At 53.7% G+C, this 13,620-nt stretch overlaps 1 protein-coding gene across 1 annotated transcript in view; it reads right to left on the bottom strand.

Annotated features, from left to right (window-relative positions):
* The window catches only part of NCOA1 (nuclear receptor coactivator 1), a gene marked incomplete at both ends in the record, with an annotated part of 27,671 nt that extends 15,348 nt beyond the window's left edge, over positions 1-12,323 (bottom strand). Inside the window, 6 exon segments of the mRNA XM_009696420.1 lie at positions 1,952-2,135; positions 7,003-8,347; positions 9,062-9,209; positions 10,067-10,207; positions 11,068-11,163; positions 12,144-12,323. Of these exon segments, the coding sequence (XP_009694722.1) occupies positions 1,952-2,135; positions 7,003-8,347; positions 9,062-9,209; positions 10,067-10,207; positions 11,068-11,163; positions 12,144-12,323 (2,094 nt within the window).
* Between the last annotated feature and the right edge of the window lie 1,297 nt (positions 12,324-13,620).

The raw sequence follows: 13,620 nt of genomic DNA, 5'->3' as shown, positions 1-13,620 counted from the left end.
CCCCGGCGGTAACTGCTATTTTAGATGCTGTAACCCAGGAGGGCAGCAGTTGGCATTTCAAGCACTCACCCTGCAGGCCCCCCCCGGCCCCCGCAAACATGCTCACCCTCCTCCCCACTTGGATGCAGGATTCCCTTTCCTCCCAGGGCAATAAGCCCCGCTCTTAATTATGTCAGAGCATTACGAGTGTCCCTGCCGCTGAAGGTACCAACCGCCCCAGCCCTGGGACAAGAGGGTCCTTGGCAAGGAACTATTAGGCTTGAGCGATGAGCCTCATGATGAATTCAGCTTGGAGGTGATGGGTGAATCAGTCCACGGCTAAAGCTACAGGGCTGACAGCTCCTTTTCACTTCCCAGACATTTCCCCGACGGAGGGGAGGCTCAGCACGGCCCCCCAGTGCCTCCGGGCTCAACACAGCCGTCACTCATCACCCTTCCAGTCCTCCACCTCTTACGCCCTACCCTGAACCTTCTCTGTTAGTTGATACCCCAATTCCTGAGACCCCAAACCCTTCCCCTATGATTTATCACAGGCAGGGCGATGTTTCAGCCCACAGCACTTTGCTCCAGAGCCTGCCCGTGGCTCACAGAGGGGTTTTTTGGGGGTTAGAGACCTGCAAGCCATGTGTGATGCTGCGCTGCCCTCGGACCGTCCCCCTCTGACAGCCCACTGCCAGCTCAGCCTCCCAGGTGGGCTTCACCCCACTTCACGGCCCCGTTTGGGCCACGCTCGCACCACCGCGTTGCTTTTCTTTCTGCTACGACACTCTTACCCTTTTAAAAGGCCCTGCTTCTGCAACCCGAGTCCTCCGAAAATATCCCAGCCCTGCCTGCCAGAGCCGCCTCGCAGGCTTCTTGCTGGGCTGGAACCCAAAACCTCCTCACCTCCATTTGCTGAATAAGTAACAGCACAATGATCCCTCCCTGGCTAGGATGTGGACCAGCAGCTAACTGGTTTATACTGGGCCCTGTCCTGCTGTTAGCTTTTCCTTTCCTCTGCTCTAGAAGCTGCACTTCAGCATTCAAGACTCAGTGCGATTTGCAGCAGCAGAGACATGGGGGATGCGACAGATAATTATATCCATGAAAAATCAAGCGCGGGATGGGAAAAGCCCCACAGGGCTGGGACCGGCTCCAGCACGCTGCGCCGGGGATGCCGTGGTACCAAAGGGGACAGGCCAGCATCCCTCGTGCCGGGGCGCTTGGGGCTAGCACGGGGACGTCCATCATGGCAAAGCGAGCAGTGTGGGCTCTGATCGAGCCAGCCATGATGGCAGGAGCCGCTGGGTGCAGTTATTTGGGCAAATTTATGCTGCAATTGGTAAAAGCTTGCTTTCCCAGTGGCAGATGTAGGTGGTTGGCTGGGAATAGCCGGGCGTCTGTTACCGCCCAGCCTGGAGAAGCCCACCCCAAGGAGCCCCAGCTTGAGCCTCCAGCCATGAGGTCCACATACCCTTTTGCTATGCAACACCTGGAATTTATTATTTCCCTGAAGGCTCCTTCAGGAGTGAAATCCTAATTTTTTCTTTAGTAAAACTGTTCACTTTGGAGAAAAATTAGGTCTTTTGGGGTTTTTTTTGGTGCCTAGAAAGAAGTCCTGATGCTACACCAGAGCATTTGTTTCAAAGCCCTCTCTGGAAGCGACAGTGCTGCTTTGAAACCTCAAACACCTTGGGCTGAGCCTGCCTGCTCCCTTGCGACCACGCACACATCTCGGAGGGACAGTATCGCTCTCTTACTCACGTCATTTTCCCGGGGCCCCCCCGCCCCCAGCCGTCCACCAGCCGGCAAAGCCCAGGTCCCCCAGAGCATCCCCGCGGCCGGATCCAGGACGGTGGTACCTTATCCGCCTGCAGCAGAGCTGGTGATGGAGGAGACCCTTCCCTCCCACCCCCCGGCAGGGATCCAGTTTGGGGGCAAGTGCCGGTGTTCCCTGGGTGCAGACACTTACGGTTGAGTCCTGTGGGGGCTCTGGCAGCAGTGCTGGGCTGCAGCGGGGTTGCCAGCATCTCAGGTTTGACGGTGACGCCGGCTACACCGCTCTCGCTTCTCTCCGGTCCGCACAGGCCGGGCAGCTGAGCTGCCTTCTCCAGTGAGGGCAGGAGCTGGTCCAGCTGCTCCAGTTCGGCAGCAAACTAAGGAAGGAAGAAAAAAATCACAGGTGGGTGATTCAGCCCAAACACAGCATCAGTGTGACTGAGCGCTGTTTTTGCATGCACGTAGCCCCCCAACGCTGCTCCCCCCATCCCTTCGCTTGCCAAAAAGTTGAGCATCTCGCATGGAGAGAGAACCAGCCCCGCATCCCTCTGCCTGGCCACAGACCCTGGAGACACAAGGACCGTCCCCAACCCTGCACATGGGTCCCTACCCTGGATCCTGGTCCTCGGTGGCAGCTTCGAGATGCTTGCGCACTGCAATTAGCATAATTATTAAAAGTATATATAACCTCCAGCTATTTAAAATGGGAGATAATTTGCTTTGTTAATATACATATGCTTACACTGAAATTATAGTGATTAAAAAAATGGTCTTTTCTAAGAAACAGAAGTGACTTTTGGAACAAGTGTCCAAAACTGACACCGGCCTCAGGCATGTAATTACCCTCAATGGGGTAGTAAAATATCATTCAGCTTTTCCAGCCTTCATCACAGCTAAGAGTGGAAGAGTAGATGTTTAGCCTGGGGACTCAAATAAATGGGAAAGTTACTGGGAAAGGGATTTGCACCAGTGGCTGTAATAGCGGCGCTGTAAAGCAGCAGGTTGGGATTAAAGGGGCTGAGATAAATGAGCTTTGCCTAAAAAGAAAAATATCTCAAGTGAAGCTAAATGTTTTAGAATCTACGGACGCATACCGCTTCCAGAAGAGGCACCCTTCGGCGCTAGAGAAAGCCTGGCCATTAACACGGGGTAATTAATAGACAACTTGACAGCACTAGGGAAAATCTTTGTATTTGATGGAGGGAATGATGCTCTGGTCCAGAGAGGATGGAGAAATTTGGCAGGAATTGGGATCCTGGCTTTGACAAGAGGCTCTGCCATCAGCCGAGACGTGAGGCTGCAGCCGACAGCTCCTGCCCGTGATGAATAGCTGGGAGGCTGCTGGCTTTGGGCATCCCCGGGATACCTCTGAGCTTCCCTGGCTGATGGAGTGGCATTAAAGACCTCTCACCAAGGTGACAGCTTTGTCCCTTGCCAAAAGATATCACGGGAAATTTCTCCCTAAATCTTAGCTGGAAATGTTTCATATCTCAGCTAAAATTCTCCAAACCAGTGGCAATCCCAATCGCCCCTGCAGCCACTTCCAGCTTTTTTTTTAGGTCGGCACATCATGAAGGCAAAGCCCAGGGCTGCCGTGGGAAGCTCCACCTTGGGATGGACCCTCCAACAATGGCGGTTCCATTGAAATCACAAGCCCAGTCCAGCATCTGAGACCCCAGAGACCCCGCTCACGCTCCCCGCCATGGCAGAGATTTCCTTCTTGACCTTCACTGCTCTTTTTTCCCCTTTCCTACACTCTCATGGTAGTACTGAGTAGATGAATTGGTATTTTTAATATACATGACAGGGCACGCGCCTGTCTTTCCTTTACAGTGGCATTTTGTGAATCAAATGATGTTTAGACAACACTGATGATGAAAGTGCACGGTCAGCAGCAAGCATCAATATTACAATTTATAATGGACCAACCAGTCTTTTTCTTTTCCCCCGTATCCTTTCCATCAAATCCTAACCCCAGAGCCCTGAGAAGCAGCATCGTGGAATCACAGAACCACAGGATGGTTTGGGTGGGAAGGGACCCTAAAGCCCATCTCGTTCCACCCCCCCTGCCCTGGGCAGGGACCCCTCCCACCAGACCAGGTCGCTCACAGCCCCATCCAACCTGGCCTTGAACACTTCCAGGGATGGGGCAGCCACAGCTTCTCTGGGCAACCTCTGCCACTGCCTCACCACCCTCACTGGGGAGAATTTCTTCCCGATATCTCATCTAAATCTTCCTTCTTCCAGTTTAAAGCCCCTCATCCTATCCCATATCCTCCTAAACCCAGGCTCACAGAGGGAATTAAACACAGCAAATTCAACTCCTGCAGCAGAAGCCTGCACATCTCAACTCTTCCAAATAACACAATTTCTCGACCAAGCAGGATTTCTTTAAAGCTCAAGTTTGCGAAACAAAGAGAACTGAGGCAAATAGAAGGCATCTATGATACAAGAAATACATCTCAACTCCATCTCCTCCTGCAGGGAGGTCATTTTGGAGGGAGAGGGGCACAGAGGCAGCTGTGGGCATCCAAAAGGGCCTTCAAGTGGAGATAAAATGGGAGCAGTGAAGTTCTTGTGTTGCTCGTTGGGTATGTGAAAAGGTTGGAGGACAGAGCAGTGGGAATGAAGGACGAATGGTGGGAGCACGGTGCTTATCAGCTGTTCTCTGGAGCACCCAAACTTGCACCTGGAATCTGTGCCCACTTTAGCAGGTATTTTATTTCTCCTTCATGTTTAGAAAATGCACAATGCTGGAGGGCTGGAGCAGCTCAGGCCATCCAGTCTTGCTTGGAGAAGGCTCAGATCTCCACGACCTGTTTCTGTCCCCAAATGGGTAAGAAAACCCATGGCATGAGAGATGGAGGCTCAGGGTGGCTGAACATTTCTGAACAGCTTCTTCCCCAGACCTCCAGCTCCCAGCAGAAGCAAGGTTCCAAAACCAGAGCCAACTAAAAGGCAAACCCAGGGATGACATCTCACCTCTGCCCTTCATCCCTCGCCCAGCTGGCTCAGAGGATGCCCCACGCCTGAAATCAGCTCAGTGAGGAGGACGGAGGTGTTTCCTGGTGGTACTCACCCAGCAAACCAGGGACATCTTTCACCACCTGCTCAAAGCCCCATCCAACCTGACCTTGAAGACTTCCAATGGTGAGGCATCCATGACTTCTCTTTGAACTCCACTGCCCAAAGAGCCCTTCCAAAACCTTGCTTATTCTTTTTCTTTAATTTTTTTTTTTAACTCTTGTAATTCCTATTAGCTCTTCCCCAAGCCCTACCCAAGTATTTTTTGTTCTCACCCCACGAACAGGTGGCTCCCAGGGCATTTCCATAGGATAAATCTGGAAAGGAACTAATTCCTACAAGGCTGAAGGCGAGCTGTAGAGCCTGCACCGCAATTAATGTTGCTCTTAATTGACATTTTGATTCTTGCAATAATCACATATGAAAACAAAAATCTAGCAAGCGCTAGATTTTATTTGAAATGGCAGCTCCCCTTCCCCACGCCGCACTAAAGCAGCTCGTAACAGAAAACATGTGGAAATGAAACTCTGTCCTTAGCCGCTGAGCAGGGAAGGGCTGTTCACTCCTCAGAAAATGCATCTTAAGACTCCGCAAACCCTCTCCAGCCTCTTTGATTAACTCTTTGGAAGCACTTGGTACAGTCCAACATATAATCCTGATGCTCTCCAGCTGCCTGGGGAGGGATACTTGGAACCGAAAAGCTACAAAGGAGCCTAAAAAATGCTCAGCCGCTCCAACAGCGCAGGAGAGGGGCTTATAAACACATCCAGGCTCGAGTCATCCAAGCTCTGCGTGCCTGTTTGCGAGCAGAGCACAATTAGCTAGCAAAGCCTCGTTTAATTAATAGGGCTTTCTGCTCTCTCTGAAGGATGGAGTACCTGGATCCATCACCGACGGTCAGCAAAGAGCCTGCCTGCATCCCCGGCTGGCGAATGAATCCTCCACATGGATGTCTGGGAGACCAAGCAAGCAAAGGTCTTCCCGTGCCCTGATTTTGGCTACAACCGCGCTCCCCGACATGCTCCCAGCTCCGTGAATGCAGGTTGGGGTGGCTCCATCCAAAAGCCCTTGCACCTCCTGGGAGGATGCTGTGCCCGGGAGCACCGCAGTGGGTCCCTGGCTCACTGGTGGGTGCTGGTGGGTACCAGGTTCACCGCCCACCTGCAAGCTCCCATGTGCCTCCCAAAATAAGCACAACTTGCCTTGGCTCTTCCTCATCCGGAGGCACCTTAACCTAGACGATGGATCTCAAATGGGAGATGACGGGGGAAGGCCGTACCATCCAGCAAGCAGATGACACCAGGGAAGTACATTATAGGAAGAGATAAGGAGTTCGATTCCCACTCGCCTATAGGAAAACCGACCGCGACTCCCAAGCCGACTGAGCCCTTCACATTATTAAGAGACTTAATGTGCGTTTGTCATTTGAGGCTCTCCGAGCGCTCTGTTATTCATCCCGTATCTCCAAAAGCCGGCAGCCTTATTTGCCGCAGCCAGTAAGCAGGCGATCAGCCCTGCTCTTCATGTCAGCCGCTCTCTTCTCTTTGCTTAAAAAGGATTAAGCAGCCTTATCCATGTTACCATCTCCCCTGGCTTTCAAAAATAAGAAATCTCTTCTATTCATAGCTGCGTGTAATGAATATTTATACACCCAAATCTCTATTGCAGAGATCTGTCACTGGATTATTCAATTTAATAATACTTTCAGGATAACCAAAAGGCCCGTATAATTGCTAATCTCAGCCAACAAGAGGGCAATGGATTGAAAATTCCCTGGGACATGAGCCCCGAATGTGCCCAGAGATGCAGAATTAAGAACCTTTTTGCATGGCAACATGCACGTGGTCTTCTCCTCACTCAAACCCACCCCCTGCAGTGATGTGCCAGGTTTCTTTCTTATTTTTATACACCTTGGTAAAGTTTCTCCTTTCCTCTCCCTTCCCTTCCCTTCCCACCATTGCCTTGAAGATCTGAGCTGCCAAAACATGAAGCATCTGAACAAAAGGGGATAGCACTGGTGCTGGACAAGGCGGCACCAGTGCTGGAGAAGGTGGCCCCAGTGCAGAAGGTTGTGCCAGCCGCAGGACACGTCCCCACACTTCTCCCAGCCCCACCACCTTGCTATGGAGGGAACACGCCAGCGGGTTTGGGGGAAACTGTCCCCAAAACATGACTTGTTGAGAGCATCCCACCAGCACGGACACAGATGGCTCAACTTACCTGGCCCTGTGTCTCCAGCTTGGCCTCCTCTGTGGCAGGAGGCTTGGCGAGCGGCACCGGGGCCGTGTTACAGGGCTCCATCTGCTCCGTCTTCTCCACCTTCACCTTCACATCATCCAGGCTCAGTGCTGGGGCTGCAGCAAGCTCTTTCTCATCCTTGTCCAGCAGATAGCGTAGGAGCTGGTGATCCTTGACATCTTTTTTCTTCAGCGCATCCGGCTCCAGTTTGACGTCCGGGGTTCCTGGCAGCTGGCTCTGAGCCGTGGGGGTGGTAGTGGGGTTCGGGACGTTCTCCTTCTTCTCGTGCTCCATGGCCAGGGTGGTAATATCGGAAGGGCTGCCCTCCTGAAGGAGTCTATGCAAAATCTTGTGCCGCTCGGTCAGCGAGCTATGGGAGGAAGGGCAGGTGCTGCTGGGAGGGTTGCTGGAGGCCAAGGTGCCAGCGGTGCCCGCGCAGGCTAACGAATCTTTGCAGCTCGTGTCCGCATCGGCGTGTCGAAGCTGCTGCTCCGCCGTGGTGGCCAGGAGCTGGACCAGCTTATGGCTGGTGGCTTGGGAGCACTTGCTGTCCCCCTCTGAGAGCCTGTCCCCAGTGTGCAGCATGCCCGAGTCCAGCGGTTTGCCATCCCCCGAACCGCTGTCCGACTGGATCATCTCGCTCAGGATGGAGGCGATCTCTTTGCTGTCCTTCGACTCTGCTTTCATGGGCTGCATGGCGAGGCGGCCAGGCGAGCTCTGGGAGCTGAGCTGTCTCAGCACGGGGGGTGGCGTGGAGTAGCCCACCGGCGTGCTGGGACCTTCGGTCAGCCCCTGCATGGAGTTTATGGGGGCACTGGGAAAGGGTCTGGTGCCACCAGTCCCACAGCTGCCCCCACTGCTGCTGTTGGCCATGCCCACGGGGGAGTGCATGGTGGGCATGGTGGGTGAGAAGGGGTTGCTGGGCACTCGGGGTCTGGGCACCAGCCCTGGGCTGACCCGATGCCTCGGGGACATGAACTGCGGTGGGGTAATCCCTGGACTATTCATGGGGGAGCTATTGAGGTTCAAAGTGTGGTTACTGTTCTGGGGACCGGCTTGTCCCTGGCTTAAGGCAACGTTGGCTCCTATCTGGTTCCCAGGTGAACATCCAAAACTGGTTTGGCTGGTGCTGGAGTTGCTGTTGTGGAGGCCGGCGCCTGGCTGCTGGTTCACGTTGGTGGCCAACATGCTGCCATTGGAGGGAGGGATGGAGGGCGGCAGGGCCATGCCTTGCCCCGGGGAGATGCTGGGGTTCAGCGAGGGACTGACCCGGGGAAGGGACATTGTGGAGTTAGTGTTCTCCTGGGGTGAGAGCATGCCGTGATCCCTGCGGGAGGCGAAAAGGAGAGGAAAAGTCACAAGAGGCTTTACCCAAACCTTTCGTGTTGCTCAGGCAGCCCCTGCCCGCTGTCTGTACTGCAGAGCTCTGAAGCCTGGAGAGCAGGAGCTCGCAAGCTCTGGTGGTCTCAGCCTTCCCCGCTCCACCAGCGCCTCTGGATCCATTTCAGTAGCGTGGATGGAGTGCAGCAGCTTTAGCACCTCTCCAGAAGTGTGATGCTGGTCGAGACTGCAGCTGCTCACTGGCTAAACCCCGAAGGCATCACCTTCTCTGGGTCTTATGCTCCCACATGGCTGGAGGAGGACCGTGCTACAACAGCATTCCCCTCTGCCCCAGCCCTTTCGTTTCCCCAGCACAGCCCAGGTCCGCAGCCTCACCCCTCCCTCTCCTGCCAGTTTGTCAGAACCTCCCTCTCCCCAAATATTTTAAGTTCTCCAGGGCAAAGCAGAAATGTGAAGCATGTCTATAAACCTCCACCTGAACTCCCAGGGCCACTTCTTTGCAAAACAAGAATAATCAAGAGCAGCAGAGCTGCCATCACACTGGTTTTCAGCCTCAGATTCCCCACAGGGATCACATCTCCAAACCAGCACCACAGGCCACCAGCGGATCCTCCTTCCACTGTAAGGAACAGGCACTTTGATTCCCACATCGCCCACCCAGGCACTGGCACAGCTCGGTCGTGGCGGGGTGGGGACGCACCTGTCGATGACGTGGATGCCCATGATGAAGGGCTGCATCTCTGGGCTGGAGGGGTAGCAGAGCTTACACTTGGTGTGGGCACTAAGCACCGTCCCGTCGCTCAGGGTGAATCGGTACGAGGGGCTGAAGGCTGTGCCGCGTGTCATCACTGAAGGAGACAACCAGAAACACATTAACCCCCTTAGAAACTCAAGCCAGAACCCACAACACCCTATGAGCACCAGGAGGAGGATGGAGGGAGCAGAGGAGAGAGAGAACCTGCCTGGGACAACCACCCTCCCAGCAAGCAAAAACATCCTGTGTGTTGGCTAACCCCATAAACCCAGAAAATAAGAGGGGTACAAATAACCACGGTGGCACAGAAATCCTCCCAGCTGCTTCTCCAGTTCCAAAACCGTCTCCTGCAGTGGGTAAATCTAAATCCATCCTGCAGTGTCCTTGAGTGCTCAGAGCTTCCGAAGGGGCAACCACTCCATCACCACCGAACAACATACAAGCTGATGAAGCCCAGCCAGGCTGGGAAGGTGCAGCAGGACACTGCCGCTGCAACCCTGGCAGTTACAGCTCTCTGGAGGCTGAGCGACCTCCTGCTCCTACATTCCTGCCTTCCTGTTGCAAGCATCCTTGCTGACACAGCAAAGATGCTCACCAAAGAGCCGACAGAGCAGAGATGCTCACAAAAGAGCTTCCACTTCTTCTGCTTAGACACTGGGGATGGTGTTTGCGGATGGCACAGGAAAAAAGAAAACTAAAATAATCATATTTAGCTCCTGTTTGTCTCAATTCTGTATTTCCTGAAAGGTGAGAGGGAACGTCCTGGCTGGAGTTGCTCCCTCAGTGTTACTCAGCCCTTTCCCCTCTCTCTCTGGCACTTTGTGATTATTACTGCAGCATTTGTTTTTCCAGAAAGCACTTATCCAGCAAGGAGGACCGTGCCCTGGCTTCTCCTTGCAGTTCCCGCTGCTCGGCAGGACAGCATGCCAGCCGGGAAGAGGAGCCCGTTACCTTCTTGAAAGAGCTGTCTGGCGTAAGATGGCTCTCTGCCCTGCGGCTGGAAGAAAGCGTAGATGCATTTCCGCACCAAATCCTCCCAGCCTGTCCTACCGGCGGCTCTCAGGGAACTGGTGTCAATGGAGATGATTTTACCTGGGTGGAGAGGGAGAAGCTGCGTTACTCAAGCACAGCATGAGAAGTCCCTTAGGACAAACAGGTCCGTAAATGTGGAAAATGAAGCCACGTCCTATTTGGCGTCAGGCAGCAGTGGCAGGAGCACCGAAGGATGTCCTCCAAAAGGAGGTTCAAAGAGCTTGCTCTGGAGCACGCACCGACCTCTACGCACACCTTGGCCGGCCAAAGTGGACACGAACTCCAACAAGAAGCCCCTTTGTGCAAGAGGATCCTTGCCGCTCCAGGGCTGGGGACCCCAGACTTGACATGGCCTCACCTGGCAGGACACCCTGCTGGCCACCCTGCCCACACCCCAGGAGTCTATCAAGGGCCTGCTGCCAGCTTTCTCTCTCGACATGAAACACCAGGCAGCTTTGCCAGCTGTTTTACAGCCATGGGCAGAGAGCAGTGAGCAGAGAAAACATTCATTAAAGATCTTCAGGTTGCAGGGAAGTCCAAGGTGATGATTAACTACCAGAAAGAAGGTCACCAGAACAGCTAGAAAGCAGCATTTGGCCGCCAGTAAACCCAAATCTGAAAGGTGATGACTGTTTCATTCCTATCAACTGGAAACCTCGACAGCCCCCGACATCCAAGGGAGCAGAGCAGGGCTGCGTGCAGGGCACGGGTCTGGTGTATCGGATCAGTCGAGGTGTAAACTCATTGAGGTGCCTCCAGCTGAGGTGTCAACCACATCGGTCCTGGCAGGCAGCACGGCCACTTCAAAAGGTCAGGACCATGCTCGTGCTATGGGGTCCTGCGCTGCACTGCTGGCCTTTTCCCCCCAGGGACAAGAACTCCTCTGGAGCCAGGACTCCCCGGCACGGCTGGGATGTTACCTGTGGTGTCTTGCTTGGTCACGAAAGATTCGGAAGGGGTGACGGCTGCCGGTCGAGGTAATCGTCTCGCGATGCATATCAGACACGACTGGAAATCTGCCAAAGCAGGAGAAAGAGAATGGATCAGGAATGTGAAAATCAGATGTTACAAACACCATTTGCAATTTAAAATTTTAATTAAAATATCACTGCTGGGCTTGATTGCCATGTCCTGCCCTGGAAGTGTTTACTCTGAGCAACCCTCCGGCCCTTCAAAGCAAATAGGCTCTGTCTAAACTCTATAAAATTTGCTGGAAAAGAGGTTTCCAGTGCTTGGAGAAATTAATTGTAAAGGCTTCTTGGATCTGGCAGTATTGTACAACAAAAGTCAGCACTAAAAGCCAGCAACTGTCAGCTTCAGGCAAAGTATTTGGTCATAAAATACCGTAATTCATTCCTTCCAGTCATGATCTCCTGTGTAAACCGCAATGGATTAATCCAGCTAATGCACTGGAAAATAATAGGTAGGACACCGAAAGGAGAGTTAGGGCACTTGCAGGAAAGCAACGGCCCCTGTGGCACAGAGGGAACCCTGCCTGCCCCGAGTCCCCGGGGAGGTCTGCCTGCAGGCAGCCGATTCAGCCCAAAAACGTGTGGGCAGCACCGCGGTCCGGCAGCAGTGAAGGCACAAGGTGGGGTGTTGGGCACCCACATCACTGGGAAGGTCCTGCAGCCAATGGACTTTGGTGGGAAATAAAATATTGCTCCTCCCTTAAGGAATACCGACTGCAAGCAGCCTCAGAGGCAGCTCTGGAGGTGGAGGCCAGCGAAGCCAGGAAGGCTGGAGGGCATCGGCTCGGAGGGGAAGGGGGAGTGAGAAGCCAGCAGTGCACTTTAGGCATCTCCTTCAGTGTCTCCCCTGTGCCGGGCATCGTCTGGGCCAGGCCAGGAACAGCCAGCCCCACCAGGCAGCCCTGCGGGATGGTGGCTGGTCCTCCTCCTGCCTGCACTGCTGTTCCCATCCCGGACCTCCTCCTGCCTGCACTGCCGTCCCCACCCCAAACGCAGGGTTGGAAGCAGAGGATGCTCTCCCCTACCTTCTCCTTCCTCCTTGAAGGACTTGGGTTGGGAGACAGTGAAGCACTGCATCACCTCGTAGCGCTGACGAGCCTCCTGGTTCTCTGCACCCGGCTCATCAGGAGGCCGGATCAGCATCCTGCAGCTGAAGGTATGGCTGTTGCGCCTGGTCGTTTCTTGAGGCCAAGGAACTCCATTTACTGGGGGGGAGAGAAAGAAGAGGGGTTGTTAGGAGCTGCTAACACCCCCTGACTTCCCGAGGACCCCTCAGATAAGGGGACAGAAGGAAAAGCACCGGCATGGGGGAAGAAATCAGCTCGCTGCCCAGGTCAGGGGTGAGCTGAGAGCAGAGCCCTCCCCGCCAGCCCCCGGGGCTCCTTTGGACCTGCTGAAGACCCCCTGCCCAGACCCACGCTCCCAGCCGGGCTCTAAGAGCACCTACAACCCCAAATGAGAGCAGCACGTCATTGTCTTGAGAGTCATCGCGCTGACATTTATGAACTGCCCCTTCCATCGCTGGGAGGTGCTATCATCTCCATCTTATGGGCAGGGAAACTGAGGCAAGGGGGCTCTGAGTCACTTCCAGAGCTTGGGAAGACTCCTGCCTCTTGCTGTAGCACTTGAAATCCCTCCGAAGTGACGCTCCCGGGACTTCTCCAGCAAGTCCAGACGAGCCTCTCCATAGAAATGAATTTTTTCTCTGCTTCCTCCTCATTTCTGGGGTAAGTCAACAGCGAGATCTCCTGGTACTGCAGCAGCGAAAATCTTCCCCTTTGATTTTTTTCTATAACCTGGCTCTTTCCAAAAACCTCTGGGCACCAGTTGGCTGATTTTTCTAACCCTCTACAACATCTTCATGGATATCCATATCCAAGCGTTTTTTGCCACCAGCAGATTATGAAGCTTTCATGCAACCTGATCTACAAGAAGAGCTGAGGGGCTTGTAACATCCAAGGAAAGACAAAATACCCAGCCTTAAACTGAGCAAGCACAGGGAAAAGATGACGCCTGAACCTCTCTAGGCTCAATCTGATGAGTGCCCATAGATTTCAGTGGTTTAAGACACTGTTATATTTATCCAGAAGGAAGACAAGTGTGAATTTTTTTTTAAAAAAGACCCTATTTTTAAGTTAAGCTACTTGGAAAAGGCTCATCTTCCTTTTGTGTTTCTTCAAAGGTGTGAGCGGATGAGGGATCAGTGATGTCTCACCCACGCCAGCCACCCCGAGGATGCTCGCCTCCAGTCAACGCATAAAACCTTCTGCTTCGCTTGCTTCCAACACCCCGCAAGTGCCTTCACCACGCAATGTTTCCTCCCACCCTCACAACTGCTCATTTCCCTGGTGTAGGGGACTATCGCGAGCTCATGGCTTGCACCGTGACCTCTTCCCACATCCCAAGGTGCAGCATAATCCCAAGCTAGATACTTGGCAATGTACTGATGGGCTCTGAAACCAGCTGGGGACAACCCTCCTCCGGCTGGGCGGACATCCTACA

This window comes from Cariama cristata, unplaced genomic scaffold (assembly GCF_000690535.1).
Source record: "Cariama cristata isolate BGI_N322 unplaced genomic scaffold, ASM69053v1 scaffold8110, whole genome shotgun sequence".
In the NCBI taxonomy this organism is placed as follows: Eukaryota; Metazoa; Chordata; class Aves; order Cariamiformes; family Cariamidae; genus Cariama; species Cariama cristata.
The sequence above is the reverse complement of the archived record's forward strand: the minus strand, read 5'-3'. Positions and strand labels throughout refer to the sequence as shown.